Below are 24,898 nucleotides of genomic sequence, written 5' to 3' on the forward strand. Positions count from 1 at the left end.
TGATAAGTATGGCGTTTAAGCATGGAGTGAAAAAGTCCCACTTAAACATGTTGGTATGGGTCTTGCTGCCATACATAATTATATCCATTCAACAGGTCTCAAAATTTACTCTTCCCAGGTAATTACATTATTTCATGGAAAAGTAATCTGATAGTTTTGTGATCATTAGTACAAGATCTGTGTGATGCTTGATCACCAGCAGTACAAATCTGCTGGGGTCAGACAAAGAATGACATATAATTGATATCAGTTTATTGTTTCTGTACAAGCACCTCAGTTTCCTTTGTTGTCATGAAATTACATACCTGTCGTTCAACTTTAACAAATTTGCCCATCATACTTTGGTCTTCAGTATCTGCTGTAGATGCTTTGGCTACATATGGATCATTTCTATAAAGAATTAATATATCTATTAGTGTTCCATTTTTCTTTGCATCACAGTGAGTAGTTTATATCAGAAAACAGAAATGCCATCTTTGTGGTATATTAACATTAGCTCTTTGGAATTCCATTTAAGAAAGGATTGGATCTGGTTATTTACAATACAAATGGAATAAAAAGATTACTCTGTGCAATTTCAATGCATTTCTAAAGAATAGATTACTGATTTTGTGTTTAAAATTATTTTGTGTTCAAAATCAAGACTGAGATTAAGGCAACATAAAAGCAAACAAAAAAGCTCAAAATGGCAGTCAGTGAAATTGATCTCAGAGTTGGTGGAAAAATTTCAGATTTGTGAAAAATGTTGCAGTCTATTCTGATAGTAGGTCTACAGATGGACGTATGTTTTGAAATCTAATTCTTTCTAATTAGTTTGTGTGAAGACTTTGAATATGAGTTTCATGGTCGAGTGTTTTTTTTCTCCATTTCATTAAACCAAATAGAAAGTGGCAGAGACTGGAAAAGCTGAAAAGAGAGTCTCGCCTGGATATTTAAAGTAGATTACTGATTACATTTTCTTCTACGTAATTTCCTACTGCTCATCTGTCAGATGGAGTAAGCTCAAGAGGTAGGAAGATAATCTCTGCTTAACTAAAGAACCTTGATTTATAACATCACGGGATCTGAGATTGTCATTGTCAAGCTAAATCTTTATCTAAACAGTTCCAAATCAACTTCAAAGGAATTTATGTCTTTCTACAAACTATGTCAAAGTCTAGAAAACTAATTTCTAGGCACCTGTTCTTAAGATGACTTAGAAAAAAATATGTCCTAAAACTTTTGTTTTAACAGGTCCAGTTCTTGTCCTCTCTTTCTGACAAAATTCAAAAATCACAGCTGTGGATATATCTTAAAGCAGAAATTATAACTAAAACATGTCAGATTTTGCAGGTTGGGTTATCACTGATATGGCTCATGCAAATCTTGCAATCTGCTTTGTTTCCAAAATCATCATTGCCTCTTTCCATATATGTAGGGCTCTGTCTTCATATTTTCATGTTTTCAGATTTTTCACTGGGTGGGATAAACCAGATAGAGCCAAGTTAATTTATTTTGTGTAAGATTACTTTTGTCCTGAGAAACTGTAACAGCTTTGGGGACAGATTGTTGATGGCTTTGTGTGGTTCTTCATGGGTATTTATTGACAGATTGATAGTTGTAAATAACAGAAAAAAAAAAAAGTAATTTATTATTGAATTTTTGCTACCAGGATTGCAACAATACAATAACATGCTGTAACATTCATACCCAGAAACCTGTTCTTGCAGTTTATTTTCATCAGTTCCCTATAATCATTGATTTTAAAGCTGCATCATTGAAACTCTGTGTTTGTTATTGGTGGGGGCTATAATGAAACTTTTTTCACTTCAGGAAAGTTTAAGTTTACCTTAAAACTATTGGCAATTTTTATTGAGTTTTTAACTGTTTTCACTAGTTGAATGCTAGAAATTCAGCACTTCAGCAAGCATAAATACATATTCCATATAAAATCACATCTGCAAACCACAGAGAAACTGAGCTAGACAATTAAGAAGCCATTAAGTTTAGATTTCCATTATACATCATTCTTAGGGAAGCTAGTCTCATTCTGATTCAACATTTACACATGTGTATCTTATAGCATCATATCCGCTTAGTATTGTTACTATAACAGTGTTCTGTCTGGATGAATTAAGTGCATGCTTTTTGGTATGAGCAAACATTTTATTTCTGTTTTCGTCTGTGCAAAATACTAAGCAGAATAATTTCACCTGGGAGACTGTTGTGAAGGGTAAGAAAAAGCTCCTCCCTTTTGGGATTTCTTATGCTTGGGAGTAGATGGAGGTCCAGGTGTAAAAATCATATCTACTCTGAAAAAAAAGAAAAATGCAACTGCATAAGTCCACCTCTAAATGCTAGCACATGATAGAAATGACTATGGATCTCTGCAGCAAACAGTAACAAAGACTCAAAAGGGAGTTTTGGAAATAGAGCTTAAAAAAGAATAAGGCAAAACTTGCAAAGCTAACTAGATATTTCCTAGGCACCCAAGCATTGCTGGGACACATTGTAGACACAGATTTCTAACATCATGAGCTCTCTTCAAATTTCTGAGCTCAAAAAATATTTTTGTATATGTCAATTTACATCTGAGCAAAGGGGATGTGAAACCTTCCAGGCTAATTTGGTTTTTCACTCATATGAGATCTTTCACCAGGCACAGGTCAGCAGAGAATCAATCACAAAGGAAAGCTCTATGTAGTGTAATTACTGCTTTTATTGATTATCTGTGCAAAAGAGAAGGGGGAAAATTTCCCCATAATTAAATGAAGCAATGGTCAAGAAAATTCTCATGATTTTTCATTTCCTTGTTCTAACTATGAGGTAGTGCTCTCTTCTTCTGCAGCTACGCCAGCTAGCTGCTCACTCACCTTTACTCTTTGGGGAAGTGGCTTTCTTATGGAAAGTGCAAAGACGTAGCTTCTGGATGGCCTTGTACACAAATAGACCAACTATGCTTTTGCCAGCACTCTACATTTTCCCCACATCCCAAAGGATTCTTACCTTGCTTGAAGATACTTTATTCTGGAAAGCATATCAAGATGCCCTGCTGAGTATTGCTCTATCACATCCTTTACATCATAAGGCCTCAATGTCTCCTTGAATTTTTTTTTATAGAGACGAAACTGTAGTATTCTGTGTAATAAACAGAAAAAAATTACTAAGTTCTTATATAAATTCCATAATGATCATTTGCAGCTTTATTGAATAATTGGTAAATACTCTGGATGTTTGAAAAGTGAACTTGTTCACTAGACAAATACTAGACAATAAAATATAAGCAGAGAATCTCCAATATCATACTATGTTTTTAAACATATAATAGTTGGCTTTTCAAAGCTAATAGGCTAGATTTTCCTAAAAATAATTATATGCCCATGATGTATCTTTTTCAGTACTATCTTCATAACTAGAAATGGTTCAAAGCAACATATTCAGATATGGAACTTGATTTTGAACAGCACAGATCAGAGGAGATGTTGAAGCTGAAGGCATGGTTCAGCATATTATAAAGCTAATTTAGAGTGTATATGTAATATTGAATCATTTTCAACTTGTATTTCATTTAGCACCTAGGAAAGTTTTTGATGGGAAATGTTAATTTATTAGAAAGTTAGAAATGTGGAAGTTAAGTAGTCAGCAGTTCAAGTTGTGAAGAAAAAGAAAAAAATGTTAGAACTACCTGAAGTGCCCCTGAAAAAGTAGCAGTATAACACTATTATAGTAGTGGTAGTAGTGGTGGTGGTAGTAGTAGTAGTAGTAGTAGTAGTAGTAGTAGTAACAATGATGATGATATAAACTATTATTAAATGTCCTGGTAAGTAATAACAGAATCATAGATATAATAAGGAAGCATGCTGGCAAGATCACTTGAAAATTGTTTTGCAACCTTTTTTTTTTTTTTTTTTAAATTTTAATTCCTTTCTGTTTATACATTTGTTCACGTGTATCTTGGAAAATTAAACAAATAGACAAAATACATTTGTAAAGAAGGAAATTATTTTATTTTTTGAATATGTCGTTGACTTGGAATACACGGATTTGCTTCCTCAGTGTAATCTTCATGTTCTTCTTGGTCTAAATTGTGCAATTGCTTTCATCTGTTAAGGTTCTGACCTGTTTTTTATTCAAGTTATATTATAAAAATGTATATATGAACTTTCATTTAGCAAAGATAATTCTAGGATGACTTTTAAAAGCTTTTTTGACTATTTAACTCTACTGCTAATAAGTCTTTCAATGTTCAAGATTTCAAAATTTTACCTACGCCTATTCCAGCCAAAATATGTATGATTACACCAAAACTATACTTAAAATAGGAATCACACTCTTAGTGATTTAAATTTAAAATCTTCTTGATCATGACACTGGAAACTCATTAAGAGGTTTTGTCTGAAATAATTACTTCCTATTAACATTCTGGGTCTGGAAAAACTGTACAGGGAAAAAAGAAAAGAAGAAAGAAATGAAAAAAAAAAAAAAAGCTTGGCAGCTTGGATCATGATTGAGTTTAAGAGGAAATTACATGAATCAATTAGGTTTACACAGATTGTGGGAGAGGAAGTTTTGCAAAAGTAATAACGGAGTCTTATGGAGTCTTAGTCTTATGGAGGAGGGGTCTGTAAATAAAAGGCAGCTGTGTATTCTGTGAAAACAAGCAGATATCAGGGAAGGAAAAAGGGGAAAACTGTGGAGGAATCAAGGATGAAGTAACTTTCAGCAGGAGGGAAGCAGCTGGGTAACACAAGAAAAGCCTGTGGGACATGGCTTTTGGCATGCTTGAGAAAACTTGAAATTTTAATATCTAGTTTTTCTGCACTCAGCTGGAAAACAACAAGGAGAAAACAGTGCTAATTTTAATTTTATTTGTAAATAAAGCTCAGATAATGCAGTCTTGGATTATTGGTAAAATAATAAAATGTAAACAAACAGACATCATACTTATACAGAATAAAATAAGTACTGGATTCAGACCACTCATTGGTTATGGAAGCTCAGATGAGGGCAAAATGGAGTTACAGATAATCACGTTGTGAAAGAAATACCATGTATACAGTGTTTTTCTTTCTCAGCCATTGCCCAGTTATTACAGAGGGAATATATACTGTGGAGGAGAAAAGGGAGACTCTGACATTGGTTTTCAGTTATAATCCAGTTATAATCCACTAACACAACTTGTTAGTATGATATAGCATCCATAAATGGGGAAAAAAATAAAGCTTTTCAGAAGCCATTAATTCAGCTCCTGAAAACGTATATTCTCTGGTAATACAGGACTTACTCTGTGTTACCATCAAATGAAAATATGAAATAAGACCTTTCATCACTTAGTAATTGATTGGAAGTTATTATAGACAGAAATAACCCACACTGAAAAGGGGAGGAAGGCAGGCTGGCCAAGAGCCCTTGCATGGATTGGGAAAACATACAGTCATAACCAGCGACAATGGGACATTCATCTCATACACCTGCAGCTGATTTATAAACATTTCTAAATGTAGAATACACAATCATGTTCCCTGAACCTTTTTGAAGAAGATAGAGTTTGGGACACTCTAGACTTGAAATTTTTCTACTGGAAGGTGGTAACTCACTGGTCTAAAACAACTGGCAGAATAAAAAAAATGACAGCAATGAAAACAGAACATTTTTCCTCTGGGGACTTTTTTTTATGTGGAGAGTGAAAAATTCTGAGTGGAGAAGTAACAGAGCATCAGTGAACAAATTTCATGTTTTTGATGTTCTAAGCACATTACCAAGCCTTACTAGGAGTTTTTAACCCCAGGGATTATATCTTGTGATGCAAAACTAGAGGTGATGTATGTGACAGACTGAAGACTGAGGAAATGGAGACTTCAGCATCTATTAAAGCATGACAGACAAAAAATATATTGCAGACTCATACAATTGTAAATAAAGAAGAATTGAGTCAGCTGAGGATTTTCTGCTAAGCTAGAATTCCAGCTGTACATAAATGCTACAGTCAGTAACTTCGGCAAAATACTATATTTACAGCATGTTTTATAGATAAGCTGTATATTATATGGTTTTATGACAAATAGGACTGTAGTGTCTTGCAAAAAATGGCATGATCAGTATTACTAAAAAATATTTTCCTTTCTGTATCTTTTGAAAGAGGACTTGTATAGGATTTGCCTGATGCTTTTCAATTATCTAGAATTATCCAGTCTATTGCATTTATAAAAGCAAGAATAACGACAATGAATCAACATGCAGCAACACAGTGGTGTGTTTTCCTGAAGCACAAACATTCAAAATCAAAGCCAGGCACCGAGGAGAAGTCAAAGACATTTACCTGACAGCTCGGATGGCTGTCTTGAATGTGGGGATCATCTCTTCCATGAGGAAGTCACTACTGTCGCCTCTCTCTTCTCCCATGGGTTCCCCTGTACCTGCATCTACAAGGCAGGTCAAAAAAAAAAAAGATGTGTGAACATCTGACTGCATGATATACAGAGAGATAAGTGTTTAGTAAAGGAACATTTCTTGCAGGTTCCTCTTTCTCTAGTCAACTCTTGAAAGAATTTTCATAATTCTGCTGGAATTGCTGTAAGACATTATTTGAGACATCTCCTCTCAGATTCCAGCATTTTGAAAACATTGAGAACTTTTCTTCCTTTCAAATGGATTTAGAAGTTCCCACTTTTATGAACTTATACGGTGAAAAGTCTTTACCAATCTTATTTTATATAAGGCTAGAACATCTGTAGAAGCTACAGGCCAAGTTCTCCCACTTGCACTGCTCTGAGCTCATGTAACTTCATGGACGAGGATACTCAAGTCCCCAGTGTGGACACCCAAGCTACATCCATGGTAGTATGGATGGATGCACAGAAGCCAGCTGGCACAATAAAGGAGAAACTGTTATTTAGACACCATTTAGACAAAGCAGACAATAACAGAAAAATGTGTTGAGGGAGAATGAGAGGAAAAAATATCCTATCTTGTTGTATGGACACCAATAAAAGTAAATCTGCCAAGGGGCAGCAGACTTAAGGAAAGTGGGAAGGGAACAGCAGTTCACTCTATAAAACATGGTTTTAAGGGATTTCAGTGAGGAGATATTTGAGATGCCTGGACACAGGCTAATGCAGGCTTGGATACAGTCTAGCAGGGAGCTGCCTTAGCATAGCATCCCTGATAATAAACAGAGCCATGATGGCATGTGCTTTTGGGGGGATATCAGTTCACTGCCCAGTGTGCCCTGGTGTTCAAGTTCAAATGGACTGATTCCATCTCTGGCCAAATCCAATACTGACTGCTGGTTTTTGGAGGGCCACTGCCTTATTTCAAGTACTGTGTTGTCTGTACACCAGCATTCATTTCCTGGAGCTTCCCCAAATGTGCCACGTGAAACCAGGAGGTGGCAATGCTTGGCCCAGAAAGTCACAAACCTTCAACAGAAGATGCAGAGGAAGAAAGTAAAATGAAGAGAAAAGGGGAGGGATAGAAAGAAATCAACACAGATGGACTACCTTCTGAGCTTTGCCAAAAAGCGTACGCTTTCATTCGGAATGCAGTGCGAAAACGCTCCTTATTATTCAAGACAACATTCTTAGGCTCTTTTGAAGGACTTTCTTCAATGGCATCTACATTCAGAGGGGTAAATAGCTTTCCTTTAGTATTGGTACCACGAACCCGATCCAAGAGACCCAGCTTTTGGCTACAAAATAAGCAAAAGTAATCATTTTCCTCCTTTGTACACTTTTAACTTGTTTTCATGATGCTTAAAATATATAAGAGGCTAAATAAATGTTTTGTACACAAGGACACTGCTGGGGCTACCGTAATACATCAATGTAAGCAACAGCTAAGCTCCGCATATAATTAACTGTTTTTTATGAGCGTTTTTTTTTAATCTATGTTGAAAATGTTACCAGAGGGTTTTGCTATCCTCTCTATGTAATGTATCACAGTGCTTCAGCTCCAGTACTATGTCTGAAGCATGAGATTTATTATTAAGAAGAGAAACATTACTACTCAGGCAGTTCTATTATCTAATGACAAGGATGCTTGGCCTTTCCATTTCCTACTGGGTCTGTGGCAGGCTATTAAACGTGCCTAACAGGAGCAGAAGGAAAGTCAGATGTGCTGTGAACCAAATAAATTATCAGCAAAACACTGGAAAGGCATTGCCAAGCAATTACTAGGTACATGGTAGGGCCAGCCACACAGTTCTCTCCATTATTCAATTTCAGTCTATTCTATTCTAGGAATTGAGGTGTTGTAGACAAATAGTGGTAAAGTGACATATTTTGTTCCTCTGATGATTCCTTACACTGTCCTCTTACGGATTTACGGACCAAAGACCTTTGCCCTTCAGTGACAACTGCACTGAATTGCAATTGCATCTGCCTGTCATTTTACCAGCATCATTAACCCTTCTCACAGCCCAATGACCGTAACAGTCTTAAAGGCAATCACTAATGCCACTGGAAACAGCAGTACGAAAGAATTTGCTAGTTAGTGCATCAGCTTAAATACACTCTGAAAATTTTTTAGGTGAGAGATGATATAAATGGTTTATTTGCTTGTTCATTTTACTACTAAAAATATCTGTTTATTGACCATTTGTTAAAAATATAAATGTGGGGCTAAGCTTTGGGAAGAAAGCCTACTTTTTAACCCAGTCCTGGGCACCGCAATGTGGGACAGCTCTGGGGAGAGATGACTTGTGCACACATGTTAAAGTGGCACTTCTGTGTGGGAAAGCAGGTCAGGAGGGTTGAGCAGGGGGGAGAGAAGAAGCCACAGCACGTGGCAGGTTTCTGAGAGCTACTGCTGGGAGCAGAGTTGAAGGAAGAGTTGCAATGGTGGCCAGAAGAAAGAGATTTCATAGGTATTCAGAGAGGTTTTTGTGTGGTTTGTTCAGCTGAAGCCACTAAACTTGGCTGGCATGAAAGAGCAAGGATGGGGAGGGTGCACCCTGCAAGGACCTAGTGGTCAAAGACAGAGACTTGTGTGCAGACAGTGCAAGTGAAGGGTCTCACTTACAGAACTTCTTATTCTTTTTTTTAAGGAGTTACCTTGATCAGATGGCTTACTTTTGTTTTCTACTGATGTCTTTGGAATCTGGGGGTCTCTGGTGCTACTGGTGCACCTCTTTGCCAGAAGGCGTTGTTTCTGCCTCAGAGAGGCAGTATCCTGAGGCGGTATCCCACCACAATGGAAGTTCTTGGAATATTCCTCTTAAAACGGCAAAGGTGGGATGCATTTAAAGACATATGATGTCTTTGCAACTTTCATAACAGTACTGACTCTAGTAGAAGTACTGCAATTTACAGCATACAAAGTTCCTCCTTCATTTGAGCATTGCAGATCACAAATGTTGCAGGGTTTTGTGATTGTTGTTGTTTCTTGTTTGTTTCTCTATTTTAATATGAATTAGTGGTGCCATCATCTTTACTATCAGATTCCTATTAATAATCTTTGACCTGGAAGGTAAGAAAATATGAGCATCTCTGCCTCAAAAGACTGAAGCACTAAACATTTGTGCAGAATGTTTTTTTGAGCTTTCCTAATCTTGTTGCTGACAACATCACAACAGTTGCGAATGCAATTTCTGCAGCCTAGTGAATTCAGACACTTGCACTGTCATTGTGTGTATGAAGTGTGCAGGTGTGTGCACGTATGGAAGTGGCAGTTAAGAAGGACTTGTGTGAGTATGGAGACACACAGTTAGTCCTGACATATCAGCAGTGCCAGGACTGAAGTCAATGACGTGAGAAAAGAATGGATTTGAGTGAAGAAATAGAGCAGTCTAAGTGAATGGTATTAATATTACCAAGACTTTGTCACAGTGTAGTTTCCTGAGAAATTAATGGCTATGGGGAAGATGCACAAAGTGCAGACAAATGCACACAGCAACAATCAGGGATTGCTTCCTTCTTTGTAGAAAAAAAATAAAGGTGCTACTTCTTGATATCTGTGGCAAATTAGTCACCACAGAATATGTAGGGTAGTTTAATGTTAAGCCCTAAGCACTTATTTAAAAAGTAGTTTCCATAGTGTTTCCTTTTGGCCTGGACTTTTGATCTGGCTGATCTGCTACAGTGCTCTAAAAGGCTTAACTAATGGTGAGTGCAAGATCCCAACAAGTGATTTGCTTTCCATTCAGACAGAGAATCCTGTGATGTCTTTTCTGCATTACTGTCATTTATCTATTCTCTCAGAGGCAGTGTTTGAGAACAGCACTGCTTTGCAAGACAGATGTCTTAACTCCATGGCACTGCTGTGAAATTTGGATTCTTCAAGTGCTCATATATCATACTTAGGAATGTATACTTAGGAATGTACAGGAAAATAATGCAGCTAACTTGAGCAAGTTTTGAAAGGGCATGAAAATAAAGTTGGGGACAATAAAAGCCAACTGAATGACTTGAGTGGGTTTTGGAGGGTAAGGTAGGAAAAACGCTAAAATAGATTTTACTGCAAAGGAAGGCACCAAAAATCTAGTTGAGTGATAACAAAGAGTCAGATGGGAAATATAAACTGATGGGCATGAGAATTACAAGGAGTGAGGTTGTGAGGTCATCAATGTGAAGAAAGATAGAGCCGTTAAGTATGCTTGGCAAGGCGGTGATCTTTGTAGGCTGAAGGAGACTGTAATGTACACTACAAAAAGGAAGAAACTCAAGAATTTTTTAGGATGAGAAGGTCTATTCGGTGATAAGAAAATGAAGAATTTTCCTCTAGGTAGGAAACAATTATGTGTACAATAGGCTTGTTGTGGATATCAGCTTTTCCTGGTGGGAAGATTAACAGATTACCAATGAATGACACGTGAACCTCAAATGAAGGTGGGGACTATATTCCACTTACACTTAGGATTTCAAGGTTGAACATATTAATTCAAGAGCTTCTGCAAAGACATTCAAGAATGTGAAGGAAGTGTTCCTAGAAGGATGAAAGCTAAGATTGAAACTCAGATGATTTCAGATGACGAGATAATTTTGTCAAAAGTAAAAGTGGCCACGCACAACACATTGCCTTGGAGCAACCTACCAAACGTCACAAGATTTGATTTAGTAACACTACAGAAAAGTTCTAAATGGAAGAATATGTTTACAGTAGAGAACTTCAAAGCCAAAGAAGCAGAAAAATAGGTGAGACAGAGGGCTTCTATTTATAAAAAGCAGTTAAATGTTGTATGGAAAGAAGATAATTTTCATTACATATGGTCTTTGACTCTCTCCCCAGAAACTTGCTCAGTCCTTCAAAATACATGTCCAGATCTCTCAAAGTTTGTCCCTTAAAATTCCTTTATCAACTGTCTTCTTTACCAAAAGACAAGGAGGCACATAATGTTTTACAAGGTTTCACACAGATCAGATCAGCAGGAAAAGGGTCAGTGGACAACGCAAAGAATCCAACAGATTCATCTTGCAATTTTTCTTTTTTTTCCAATGTAGGGCTCAAAATCTCTGCCATGAACTGACCTCAGAATAGGAGTGGTTAAGATTTAATATCCTCCTCACAGATCAAAACATATCAAAATATTCCATTGCATTCAGCACAAAAGGCTACTTATTTGCCTTGGTGTTCTCTATTGCATATCTACTAATCTAGTAACAATTTATTTATTTATTTACTTATTTATTCATGGAGGTAGATAATTTGAACAGAAGGCGTTCCTAAATTATCTTTCTAAGGTAACTTTCCCCATTAATAAGTGTCAGTTCAAGAAGAAACCATTGTCCCAAGACTGTTTGTTGCTCAGGCATCTTAGGTTTAGGAGTTAGAACTCCTAAAGTTTAAAAAGTTAAATTTCTTGTCTAAGATTGACCTTTAGACACCTTTTTATGCTCAGTGGGAAGTTATTAACCTACTGAGATCTGTTTCACTTTGGGGTGACTTTTCAGCTGGGGGAACTTGTCTGTTAATACTGATTACAGATAGATCTAGAAGAGAATTCATTTTAAAATCAGATTTCTAGTCTCAGCTAAAGTTATGTGAGCTGAAGCCTTTATCAATAACTTAATGCTGATAATTAACCCTTAAAGTAACATTCAGACAGTATGTTTACACAATAATACAGACAATTGTGTTCATATCCAGGCAGCCAGAGCAGTAGAATTCTCAGAAAATCATTAATCAGCTTCACATGAAAAAAATACAACAATATGTTGTATACAAAACAAAACCCAAGCTTCTTTCCAGATAAATGGATAGCTGTCATCAGGGAAACAATGGACTTTATTCTCATTTCCAGGGGATGAAATCTGGGTCTGCTGGGGTTTTTGTTTACATTGTGCTTTTTAAAAACACATAAGAAACATTTGTTCTCATGACACAATCTCCTTCAATAAATCAGCATGCGCATGGCTCAGTCTCAGAGTATGAAGCATGCGCAGATCACATCATCCTTCAATGAGAGTGGCTAGGACAGTGGTTCCCACCTACAGGTTCACGTACTGCTGCTTATCTTTCAGACTCCTCCTACTGATATGAGCTGCTCTTCCTCTCCTTGGGACAGTGGTCTCACTTCATTTGGCTTCATTTGGCACATTCAGGAAAATATGATTGTGACTTCCAGTGCAATTCCAGAAGTTGTGGGGAATAACACATCCCAAAATATGCTGATATAAGTGCAGAGTATTTTTTCTGACTAGCTTGTGATCACTTGCCTTGCATGCCTTTGCATCTGCTCCCTTGTGTTGGAATAAAAGTTTTCCCCAAAACTTTGCCTTTAAGGTAGAGTTCAAGGATGAGAACTCCATAACTATGGAAGATACAGACCATCATAAAGGGGGGAAGACAGATGCATTGCAGACAGTTTGGCTTGAAATCTTCACAGCTGAAGTACAATTCAGCTCTCAGATTCTTGCTCTTCAAGAGCAAGGAATTATTTTGGAACATCTGAGAGAAGAATTTGGTTGCTGAATATATAAGAGATGGATGGCTTCTGTAGAAGATGTTTTACCCCTGCTCAGAATAAAGAGTGGGAACCACTGAACTAGAAATACTGTTTCAGAAATTCATGCAAGGAAATAATGCAGTTACATCCCATCATGCAAGCCAGATACTCTCCTCTCTGTTCTTTGCCTAGTATTGGAGTTTCATAAGCAAATGGTACATGTATGAGAAGAAAAATAATGAATTAATAACAAAAATGAATCAAACACAGCCCTCTTCCATGTATTAACCACTTTCACCTCACATGGAGTAATAATATTCTTTCCATATTTTTGCAGTTTAGCTAATCTGTAGGTTTATTTATTCCTGGTCTCAAGCAACTGGAAGGAAAAGAAAGTCATGTTTACTCCAATATTTTTCTACATTATCCACTGTCCTTATTTGGGTGAACTTAGCTTTGGGAAATCAAACATTCTAAATGAGATTTTCAGAAATATTCTCCTTTGAACTTTTCCCAATGGAAAGTAGCACAAAACTAATATTATGAGGACAGCAATGAGTCCTGCTGAAAATCTAACCCTCAGTGAATACATTAAACTGATCTCTGAGAGTCCATGTGTTTTCCCAATAAAGAACATTTTGCACTTCCAAAGTACTTGAAAACTTTAGCCAATCAGTTTTCCCTTTTAAGGAAATCAAATAACATTAATTTCTATAGAGAAGAACTCACAAAAATGTTCAACCTTAAAATAGTTGACTCTAACTTCCTGAAAACTAATGCCTTCTTTGAAAAAGTCACTTGGCACCCTGAATCCCAAGGTCTAAATTTACAAGTGTCTGATTTGTAATAGGAAAACATCCAATTTTAGGCAACGTTTCCTCACTCTCTTGTGTTTTATGTTCTTATTGGTATTTAAGTGTAGGCATAACTCTAAATCCAAACTCACCTACCGTTCAAATTATTTGGTCAGAAACATGAGCACAAGTCCTTACTTAGGCTCATCTTTGATGCCCTTCAGGAAGAGAAAGAGCTGTTGTCCATACTAGAGGCTTTTGCTGAGTCCTTTTCCTCATATGCACTCACTAAAGTGAATGGGAATGGGCAAAAATAAGCAGTATCATGCCAATCCATGGAGAAAATAATCCAAATTCAATTCTTTGTGAAAACAGGATGGATATTTTTCACCAAAGGATGCAGCCAGAAATGTAAATAGAAACCATGTGGATGTTGACTCACTCTTTACTTTGCAGTGAACATTTCTTCATGTATCAACCACTAGAAGCAAACCAAACTGAAAAAATCAATGTCTCTCAAATGTTTTGCATGGGCCAATCATTCAATGAAAAATAGAGTGCTTCACTAGCAGCTCTCCAAAAGCTGAAGGGCTTAGGCTAGGAAAGCTGTGTTGTGTGCTGATGATTTCATGTTTGTGGAATGAAGCAGGAATGAGAAGAACAAGCTAAAGTTGAATGATAGGAAGATGTTTGTGCAGGATAAAATAGAATGTTTGACAATTTAGTTGAAATCTTAGTATTTCCAATGGTGTGTCCTTCAGATTTCTGAATTGCTACTAATTATTTCTATGTCCCATTGCAGGAAGATAAAGTTCTTGCCCCACATTTCAGGTCATGGTTCAGCAAGATGTTTAAGCATGTCATCATGTCATTAACTTTATTCAGATGATAAAAATCCTCCACTTGTTTTCCATTTGCTGAACCAGAACCTGTAAATACACATGCAGGGATGTTGATCCATTAAAATCAAATGCAATGTTACTTCCATGTGTTTGTATTGACAGGGTTGGGACTGCAAATGTAATGGTTTTCATCTCTTACAGAATGTTTTTCACCCATAGATTTCTGAATGCTTCGCAGAGTAGGTTAGTATCATTTCCATACTATGAAAACAGTGAAAAGCAGTTGTTTCTAAGCAGATCATTGGCAGAGCTAGGACTAGACCCAATGTTTGCTGAACATCAGAACAATGAACTACCTGCAAGGTCATGCAAGTTTCTTTTTATGTTTAAATAATGTTTCAGTCTTATCTCCCATTACTTCTCATGGTAGTTAGATGAGCTACTGTAGTCAAAACAAAGTGCAGGCAGAGAATGGCATGCAAAAAATATGAAGAGTGAGGCTTGATTGTTACTTGAATGTATATACCTAAGTTTTCTTGTGAGGCTTGATCCAAAGAATGACTCCCTACTAAACATGACATTACTGTAAAGTGAAGAAAAGTTATTAAGATGAGACGTTAATGATTACCCATGAAAAGCTCTATGAAAAAGAATGGGAACATCCTTTTGTTTGTAGTTAGTGTAGTGTACAGATCAGAGTGGCTTTTTTCCCCTTTCTGTTTCGGGAAGTTTTGTTAAGAAGAAATGCTGACAGTGAAATTTTCCAGCCTTGAAAAGTATGATTTTATTTGCATTATGTTGTTATTCCTGGCAATATAAAAATGCACCACATTATATGCATTATTTTATACTCACAGAGTATGTAGGACTAGTACAGGTTCTGCCACTTAAAGATCTCAAAACATCTTTCCAAAGACAGGGATATTATTTATCTTGTAGATATAAGGAAACAAGGATCAATGACTTTTCTGCAATCACGTAATAATGCATCTAGGAATGAACGTGTTCTCCTGATGTCTACTTCTACGGATGGGAAATGCTCTGTGTATAAATTAAAAACCTGATTAGGTGCAAGGCCCTAGGAGAAAGTTCAAAATCCTTCACTAAAGTGCCTGTACATAAAAGCAATTCAAAATTCACACACTAGTCAAAATCATTGCTAACAGCTGCTAACAGTGCTGAAAAATCAAGGCCACAATTCCAAACAGACATAAAAAGTTGGTTCACTATAAACAACGTGTCCATCCTGTAAAGGCCTGTCCTAAATGTTGGGAAATATGGGTCAGGCACCCAAATATTTGCTGAATGAGAGCACTCAAGCAGATATGAACATTCATGGATCTTTTTATAAATCTTCCTTCTTGGGAGGTAAGCAAATACTTACAGAAGTGCAACAGCACAGGAGTCTTCAGATAAGTGGGAACAGGAGGTTCTCCTTTCTCTCCAGGTACAATTACTATCTGAGATTCCATGTGCTCATAGTTTAAGACATTGATCAAGGAAGAAAAAGCTAGTGGCACCTGCAGCATGAAGTCAGCAGACTCCCCACCAGTAAGCAGTGAAGAGCACAGCCCCAGTTCCTCCTGGCTTGGGAGCCTGTATAGGGGCACTTAGTGAAAGCGCTGTTCTTAACAGAGCAGCATGATATGTACCACGACCCTTCACTGCTTACGTGACCCAGCCTACTGTCTGGGTCAATGTGCTCTTCATCATGTCTCACTTCTTCACAGTTTTAGTTTAAAGTAAGCTTCAGTAAAGCCATGGGCTGTTGCCAAACTTTAATTGGCTTTCTGCTACCACAAGTCCTTTCTTGAGGCCTTGCCTTGGGTTGCAACTTCTGAAATGGACTCTTCCACACTGTTGTCTCCCCTCTGTTTCTCCCACACGGCCTAAGAACATGGAGTTGTATCTCTGTGACAGTTTGTCATCCTGCTTAGAGGAGAAGTCCTCAAAGGATCTGTCACAGAGTTTGGCTCTATTGAGTTCCTAAAGAGCTTTTGAACTACAGAATAGAAAACTTGACACTCAAAGCATTATCCATCCTGAAATTTTCACACAGCCAGACCTCATTTTTAATAACTAGTTATGTTTTAACTCTTCTGGGAAAGATTTGGACCAATTCTTCTTTCTCCTTTATAAACCACTGTTCAGACAATGAACTTTATTACTACAGCTTGCCCATTGAGTACTCCACTGATGCAAGACCTTGGAGACAGAGTGCACTGATGGGCTGCTCTCTCCGGTAGGACCACATTTCCTTATTGACCTTTTATTTCAGTATAGCCTCCAACACAAACTGCAGTGGAATACAAGTAATACTTTTCACACTAAATCACTGCAGGAAGAAGACTTTTTTTTTTTTTGAATTACATGGTCTGTAAATAAGAAGTTTATGAGAGATGGGAGGTGGGACTGTCAAAACAACCAGATTTTAGGGCTCAGTCCTATGTCTACTGAAGTCAGTGGATGCTCCCACAAGCACCATCATTTGCCAGTTTACTTGGGGGGCTTTCAATCCCTTTTAGTGAATGCTTATTTCCATAAAAAAGTCTTGCTAGGGCTCCAGTGCAGGATTAACGACGATTTTGCTGAAGGTCATTACTTATATAACAACATAAAAGCAATGTATAAAGTGCTAGAATGAGGGGCTCTGGGATTACAGTTTTAAAGATTCTATGTTGAGAGTCATAATTTTCATGTTTTAATCCACTGCATCAATGTTAAATGGCTTCCACTAACCTGAAAGTTAGAGCAACTCAGAGGCTACTTCATGAACTGTTCTGTCACTGCAGGTGCAGTAACTTCTCTAGGAGGGCTGTGATAGACAGCAAATTTCAATAATCATTTAGTTACACAATTTTAATTTGCTCTTGCACCTTAGTCAGAACATGGGTTGGCTCAAAGTATGGAGTTACATATTTGAAAGGATTTCACCTCCTATGACCTCTCCTAGATATTAAAGGCCAACACTGGATATGCCTAAAATCTCCAGATTTATACATTAATGAAGCTGAGTTTGCTCAAGTCTGCTTAGCCTGGGCTCTCTCGTGGATATGTAATACTTTATTTTACTAATATAATTACTACAGCACTTCTTGAATTGTAAGGAAACTTGGGTTTCTCTGCTCTGTTAAAGGAGATTTGAACACCCATCATTCATAGGAGAACACCAAATGTGAATCTGTTATTTTCAGCTTCCTTTGTTGAAGCTATGCTGTGTTACATAAAATGTTTAAATATTTTATTTTAAATATATATATCAGCCCCAGACCTGATAAAAAATTGTATATAAATATACATATACATATATTTATATAATATATACATACAACTTTTTATCAGGTCTGGGACTGAAACCCGAGCCTCTTCTCTGGCAGTTTACAAATTCTACTGCAATTCTTGTTGTTTTTCTCTGTGTTTTAAATGGGGATGGAAATAGAAATAGTGTCATCATGACTCTTTGTGGAACTACATATCCCTTAATATCCATTGACTTTCATTGTGGGTGATCCATTGTTAGTAGTTTAGCATTTAAGTGCTTCAGGATCTCAGGATCTTGACCTAAAAGGTTAAAAATATTTTATGTGCTTTTGAATCTGTAACTTAGCTGGAGGGTTATGAGCAAATCATTTCCAAATATGTTTGAGACCTTGCAGATTCACTGATCGTGACTGCTCTGTTGTAGTGTTCAGTGACCGACCAGTATTAGGACTGGTGATTCGTTCATTCTCTTTGCTCATAAATTCCCCAAAGTTACTGGGAACTTTCCCATCTATTTCAGCAGAGGTGGGACCAAGCCCTCAATCTCAATGTATCCTTTTTAGTACTGCCAGAGAGCTTGACTACCCTGCTGATCCATCTTAGCCTTCCATCTTATCATTTATCATCAAGAAATCTGTGAACGTGGAGAAACAACACAGAGCTGATCCCTTACACCACAACATTGCTCTGTACAGAAGCACACATGAAGCAGAACTTTAAATTCACACCAGAACAACCTGGATGCTAAACCCTGGCTCTATAGCATGGACCAGGAGAAATCCATATAGACCATGATTAATCATAATGAACAATAAAGCTGTTTACAGACAATCAGCAAGCAACATTTTGCATTTGTACAATCAGCATTTTAGCTGTGCTGTTAAATTGGAAAAAAAAGCAAGCAATTAGGAAATGGATTGGTTAATCATTTTTAATGACTATCTGTGGTGTTAGTAGCATGTTTTAGTTAACAGCTCATAAATCCACGAAGAACCATTTAACATTCCCCAATAACTGTATTAAAACAAGGCTATAATAACAACAGCTACATACCTGGCAGTACCATCCAATTGCTCTTTCCTTTTATACAAGAGCAGAAGCATGATAAGAAAGCAAGGAGAGAAGTGTTACATAATAAATTCAGCAGATTTTTTTAATGGAAATTGTTAATCTATTGCTAATTGTTTATACTTTTTCTGTTCTGTGACCACTACTGACAGCAGAAATAAAAGCCTTGACACTACATTTTCAACTACTCATAAAACAAAGAAAGTGAAATAGCTTCTTGAAACTAATCTGTGCTACTTAGAATGGCAATTCAGTCTTTCATGAGAAGTCAGCTCCCTTGCCCTCTCTCCCAGGACCTTATGTGCAAAACACCTATTAAATTTCAGGTTGCATTTGAATCACAGAAGAACCTACATACAATGAACAAGCCTGAAATCACAGTAATGAGTCTAGACTCCAGGTGAACCTGAAAATTACTCTCTGAGCAAAACCTGAGGTCAAGAAACCCTCTAGAAATCAGTCTATAGTAAATAATGTGGGAATAGATACAGAGTGAGGAGGGATAACAAAAAGAAATGTACTGAGCCTTAATTAAACACATGTTTTTTCTTAGAGATTTCCTTTGTGACCAATGTGAGATTAGTCTTAAAGAAACATGTTGTAGATAAAACAAAGACAGGGGTAATATTTGTGATTTTTCCTTTGTGAAGGCAGAAGCCTGAAAAGTTTCTTCAAGTCAGTTTTGAGCAACAGCTGGTGCTGCAGTATTAGCCTAGTGAGTACAGCTCACCTGTGCTCAGACCTCTCACCTGAGCCATGGTTTAAGAGCACATTTTTTTTAAGAATGAGACATAACAGCAAGCCCAGAATGAAAGTTTAAAACATATCCTTAGTTAATTAATGCCCATCATTAGCAGCTGATAAGTCTATAGCTAAAAGTTTTGGCTTTCATAGGGCCATTTTTAACTGTTAATACATCAAAGTGAGGAAGGGGCCTGTTTGACTGGCAAGAAAAGTGAGGATCAGACAGATACATCTATTAATATATGAGCATAGATTAAGTATGAATGTTTTATGCATGCAATGCTTTCACTGAACACTGGAGTGGTGATTAAAATTAGGATTAAAAAAAAAAAAAAACAACCTCTCAACTCTCCAGAAAAGTTTTCTTGTGTACTTTCAATGAATGGCTTCATTGGGTTTTAGAAATTCTTTGGCTGTCCTCCACTGAATTATACCCATAAGTAATTGGTATTGCCAAAAGGCAATGATTTAATAAGCATTGATTGTTTTCTTGTGCCATGGCCACCTCCGTGGCAACACAATTCTCAGTCTGGCTGACTTGGAGAAGGGAAATAAAGAATTTTCACTATAGCCCATATCTCAAAATACAGAACTGCATCCTAGAGGGTGTGAGTACAGGTGCCTGTGAAACTCAGGATTCAAACTTTCTCGGGATCAAAATTATGGAGGAAGAAATTGAGATTTCCAGGTCAATAAACTCCAAAGTCTTAGAAAAGAAAGCTGACTGTGAGGCAAACATCTCCTTTGTTTAGCCTCAACATGAGAGACACCAAGGGAGATATCCATGTGGTCCTGCTACATCCCACTAAGGGAATGGAGAAGAAATGGATCCAGAAACCAAAAGCGTGTTTTTCGCTCTCAAACGGGAATACATTAACTGGCAACTCTCTGATACGTACAAAAGCCTCATTATATACAAAAATTCCATGTTTCCTGTCCTGACTAATACTTCACAGAAAATGGTGATGGAGAGGTGGACAATGCACTTACCTAAAAAATGGAAATGATACAATTGATTCATAAAACCTCCAGGTAGCAACTAGATCAATCCTGTTGGGGTTAGTAGCATAGTATCTCCAGGCAGCCTGGAGACAGCAAGGGAGAGACAATAATTAGTATTAGGTAAAGCAATTCCTTAGACTGAAAACAGCCATATTGTTTCAAAGAATGTAATGATTCACCTGAGTTACTATCTGGAAATTAACTACTAATCAGCCATACCAAATGAGTGTCACTATATGGCAAAATTATTAACACTGGTTTATGATCTGGGAAGGCTACTAAAGAAGAAAGGACATTAGGGAGAACCACCAACACAAACAACACAGCATACCTGACTAAATTGACTTCTCTCTTCTCTCGTAACCCTAAGCACTGTTATATGTGTCCAGTACTTCCAGAAGTGCTTAAGCTAATCTACTATCTAATGCACTATTAAAGGAAATTTTGTTGAGCAACTTTCTAGTTCAGCATTTAGCTTCATCCAAAATTCTCTAAGCACAAAACTACAAATACTGTGACTAAATTAGCTACCTGCTAAGTGGATATACTTTAATTTAAAAGGTGAATTCCATTCACTACTCATTCTTGCAGTCCCTTCTGTTTTCTAAGCAACATTTTTAATGAAAACTGTAATATGCCATTTGACCTTTTTCTCCTGAGGACTGGTTTGACCCTAAGCAGTCCTGAGTGCCATCACTTCGCTCTGATATCACAAGAAGTTTCTCTGTCCTTCTATGAAAATGCTACCATTTGCTTCACTGCCCTCGGGGTGTGCTCCACACCTACACTGAGCAACTCTTGTCAAATTCATCAGCCCCCAGATGAATCATTTTATGCTTGAATTTCTGAACTCATAGCAAAGGCCAGAACAAAAGTCCAAGTGAGCTAAGAAGACTCTTCCCATTGATTCCTCTGTTCTTCCAATAATGTAATGGAAGATCCAACAGAATGTTTCAGCTTTTACAAATCACATATGCTATTTATGTAATTTGCCTTGATTGAACCAGTCACTGTCTATTGTGTTACTTCCATTGATGTTTTCACATCAATAACAGCATAACTTTGTTTGCACATAAAACACTCTCTCAAAGGAACTGGCAAAACCTGGATTTTGCAAAGAATTTGTTTTTAACATCTTGTTTTCTGTGATTTTGTGGTACTGACACAGAAGTTGGTTGGTTTCCAGAAGCTAGCAGATGAGTGCCTTTCTTCTAAAGACACCTTTCTTCTAAAAGATATTCTGGCAGCTGAAAGATTCCTCAAAAACTGCAAGGACCACTGGATTGTCTAACTCAATGCAAAAAAAAAAAAAAAAAAAGACTCCTTTACAAATACCTCTTGACTCCAGCAATGGGAAATGAGAATTTGGGTGGGGGGAAGGGGTAGTCCTTGTTACATGATGCAGCAGTCTTCATAAGCAACATCTTTTCAATGAGAGAAGTGGCTGCAAACCTGAATGAGTTCAGCTGCTGGCTTTCTTCTTTTCTCAAAATGTTTTTGACGATGTTGCTCCTGGACCTTCAGTGCCAGCCCTGACCCCAGAATGCCCTGAAAGCATAGAGTGATGCAAGATTTTAGGCATTTCTTACTTAGGAAAAGTGTAGGGAGGAAGGAAGGGGAACATGTGAGATGAATTGTTCTGCAGAGATGCATGGGTTAAAGGATGATCACTGCTCTGGAATCTAGAGATCTACTCAGATGTAGATCTGTAGCTTGTAAATATTTAGAGCTACGTAATACGGTCCCAACACTAATTATTAAATCAATGGGCCTCAAATCCTTTAAAAATTTGTCTTGTGTGGCTATGTCAATACCAGTAAACTAACCTGGGCCAGGATACAGGCTCGTGAACTATCCTGTGGTCGCCCAGACTGTTCACTTGCTGGATTAATTTTGTCCTGTGCCAGCTGGCGCTGTCTCAGAGAATGCCCACACATTCAGGGAGTATCAGGGTGACATATTATTCCCAGTAGTCTGTATGCAAAGCTGGGAAGAAGGTAGTTTGATAGCAGTGTACTACTTGCCTCCAGGAAGCAGAGCATGAATCAAAGTTATTTACTAACATAGACCAGCTCAAGTGTCTGAATCCTCCTTTAAAAGGAATTTTTATTTCACTCGCAGTTTTGATCACTTCACCTTCTTTTTGCAAGCACACAGCTCTGGGCTGTGGCTAAGAGGGTAGGAGGAAGGTACTTACTGCAGGAAGAGCAAAGAAAGACACTCCAATGAGAGAGAACGTAGCTGCAATCAACCGGCCCTCCCATGTCTTGGGGGTCTTGTCACCATACCCAATCGTAGCAAGGGTGATCTGTGGGCAAAATGACCAGGCCTTCCCATAAGAAAAACAAAGCCAACAACTTGTCTTTAAACATCACCGTCAAACCTGTGTAACTCACTTAGCTCTATGGGTGCTCACGCACAACTTCTTAAAACGGGATCTTTATGATGGACCAGCCAATTTTTTTCATGGTATCCTAGTCCAGAGGCACTGCACCTGGGAGAATGGATTTAGTTTTAAATCAGCTGCCTCTCTAGGATACATTTGCTGAAAGGGAATTGATGTGGCACAAAGAGTGAGCCCACTGTCAATGCACAGTTAGGAATAGGACTTTTCTATTAACATTTTGCAGAGCTTTAACAACCAGTCAGAGCTACCTCTTCTTGAAGCCCCAGTCCCTACAAAGCAAAGATGATTTTGTGAGAACTTACTTCTTTCCTGCACATCAAATGAGCAGTGGTGCAAACCAATACTCCACTCTTCATGAGAAGCAACAAGAACAGATGTATTAAGGGTCCCTCTTGCTCAGTATCCTACCACCCATGGAAATCCCTGACATATTCTTGAGAAATGCATATAAGACATAAACAGAGTGTTGATTATCCTTTACAGAGACATCTTTCTACCTTTTCACACCTGAATCCAGAGAAACCCTCTGTGGAAGAGTCTTGCTGTCTCTTTATAGACCTAACTTTCATGAATATCTATCTACAGTGGCCAAACCTATGCCGTGGTTTGCTAGACCTACAAAATAATCCTTTGGCCAGCTCTGCTTTAGCCATTTGCTGAAGGATGTAGCTCTCACAAGCAGGATACTGCTGTTGTGAGAACTAGGTCTCCCATAGGGATAGGCTCCGCCTGTGCAGTTATACTTATAGAAACCCTCCTCCTCTGAGAGACTTCCCAGAAGCCAGGAACACAGGTTGATTTCTGAAGAGGCTTTAAGCATCTAAGAGCCTTTGTCTGACTGAATATCAACAGGGATATCAATTCTGACAATTGGCTTTAGGGGTATCCTTACTATTGGTAATGTTATACCAATAACATTCACCCAAATTCAGCAGCACTTATACTGTTGACCCTAACATCATCTCTTATTATATACAAAGTTTTTAAGAACATAGGGTATTTTTGGAGTCACTTACCAGCCCCCACCACAATGCATCTGCATAGGTTTCAAACTCTTCCTTCATCTCCACGCCATTAGCATCCTTTTCAGGCACATCTTTTTCAACCAGATAAACAAGAAACGAGGATAGGATGAGCGTCAGGAACCCGATGTACCAAGCAGTGATGAGTTCCTGCAAATGAAACAGATGGACAATGGAGGGGTTGAAAACAGACTCAATACCCACACTGGCAGAGTAAACGTCAGAAGAGGAGAGAAGCACTGGAGATAGCAGCAGAGCTGTCACTGCTGGCTTGGTCACAGTCCATGATCAGCCTGGCTCAGCACTTGCTGGCAAAGTTGCAGTTCTGTGTAAAGCTGGGTTAAAAGTTCAGCTGCACTATGGCAAAGGGTCCCGCAGGGTTCCGTCCCTGACCTTGAGTCTTCTTTGCTTTTAACAGTCATCCCCATTCCTACTGCCCCCAGGCTGGATTTGTCTTGTCTGGCCAACCAACAGTTCTGCCCAATTTCTACCTCCAGAGTGCCAAGGCTGCAGAATACAGTTCCTTCTCTTTAGGCACATTAAAGTAGATTTCAAGGTATGTTTTCAGCCTGGAATGATGCAATAAGAACACACCTTTAAAAATGCTGGTGTTAAAACAAAACCTGACCTTGTTTTGGAGGAACTGACTACAGTGGAGTGTGTGGCTAATTTCATTGAGGTGGGAGACTCGGTGAACCAAATTACAATCCCAGAAATGTCTGAAACAGAGCAGAAGGTTTTCACAAGCAGCTAAAAATCAATATTCCACTTTCTTTCATCTTCTGAGAATGGCTCTTACCAAAGAAACTGTTGTAGCTGAGAATTTCATAATTGAGTCTTGAGATAAGTCAACTTCTTTGCTGATTTCTGGTGTGCAACCACAGAATGTAATTTGTTAG

General features: G+C 37.8%; 1 protein-coding gene across 3 annotated transcripts in view; it reads right to left on the reverse strand.

The window, feature by feature from the left end:
* KCNQ3 (potassium voltage-gated channel subfamily Q member 3) overlaps positions 1 to 24,898 on the reverse strand; it is a 198,395-nt gene that overhangs the window by 7,462 nt on the left and 166,035 nt on the right. Inside the window, exons 5-15 of one of the 3 annotated variants that reach the window (XM_066990751.1) lie at positions 23,994 to 24,149; positions 22,768 to 22,878; positions 22,023 to 22,118; positions 20,559 to 20,653; positions 18,810 to 18,836; positions 15,022 to 15,078; positions 7,479 to 7,666; positions 6,299 to 6,401; positions 2,986 to 3,117; positions 2,193 to 2,291; positions 306 to 390 (exon numbers count right to left, since the gene is read on the reverse strand). In XM_066990751.1, coding sequence (XP_066846852.1) covers positions 306 to 390; positions 2,193 to 2,291; positions 2,986 to 3,117; positions 6,299 to 6,401; positions 7,479 to 7,666; positions 15,022 to 15,078; positions 18,810 to 18,836; positions 20,559 to 20,653; positions 22,023 to 22,118; positions 22,768 to 22,878; positions 23,994 to 24,149 — 1,149 coding nt within the window. The remainder of the gene's footprint in view (positions 1 to 305; positions 391 to 2,192; positions 2,292 to 2,985; positions 3,118 to 6,298; positions 6,402 to 7,478; positions 7,667 to 15,021; positions 15,079 to 18,809; positions 18,837 to 20,558; positions 20,654 to 22,022; positions 22,119 to 22,767; positions 22,879 to 23,993; positions 24,150 to 24,898) is intronic. The other 2 variants (XM_066990752.1, XM_066990753.1) reach the window with 2 other exon arrangements.

Source organism: Anser cygnoides, chromosome 2 (assembly GCF_040182565.1).
Source record: "Anser cygnoides isolate HZ-2024a breed goose chromosome 2, Taihu_goose_T2T_genome, whole genome shotgun sequence".
NCBI lineage: Eukaryota > Metazoa > Chordata > Aves > Anseriformes > Anatidae > Anser > Anser cygnoides.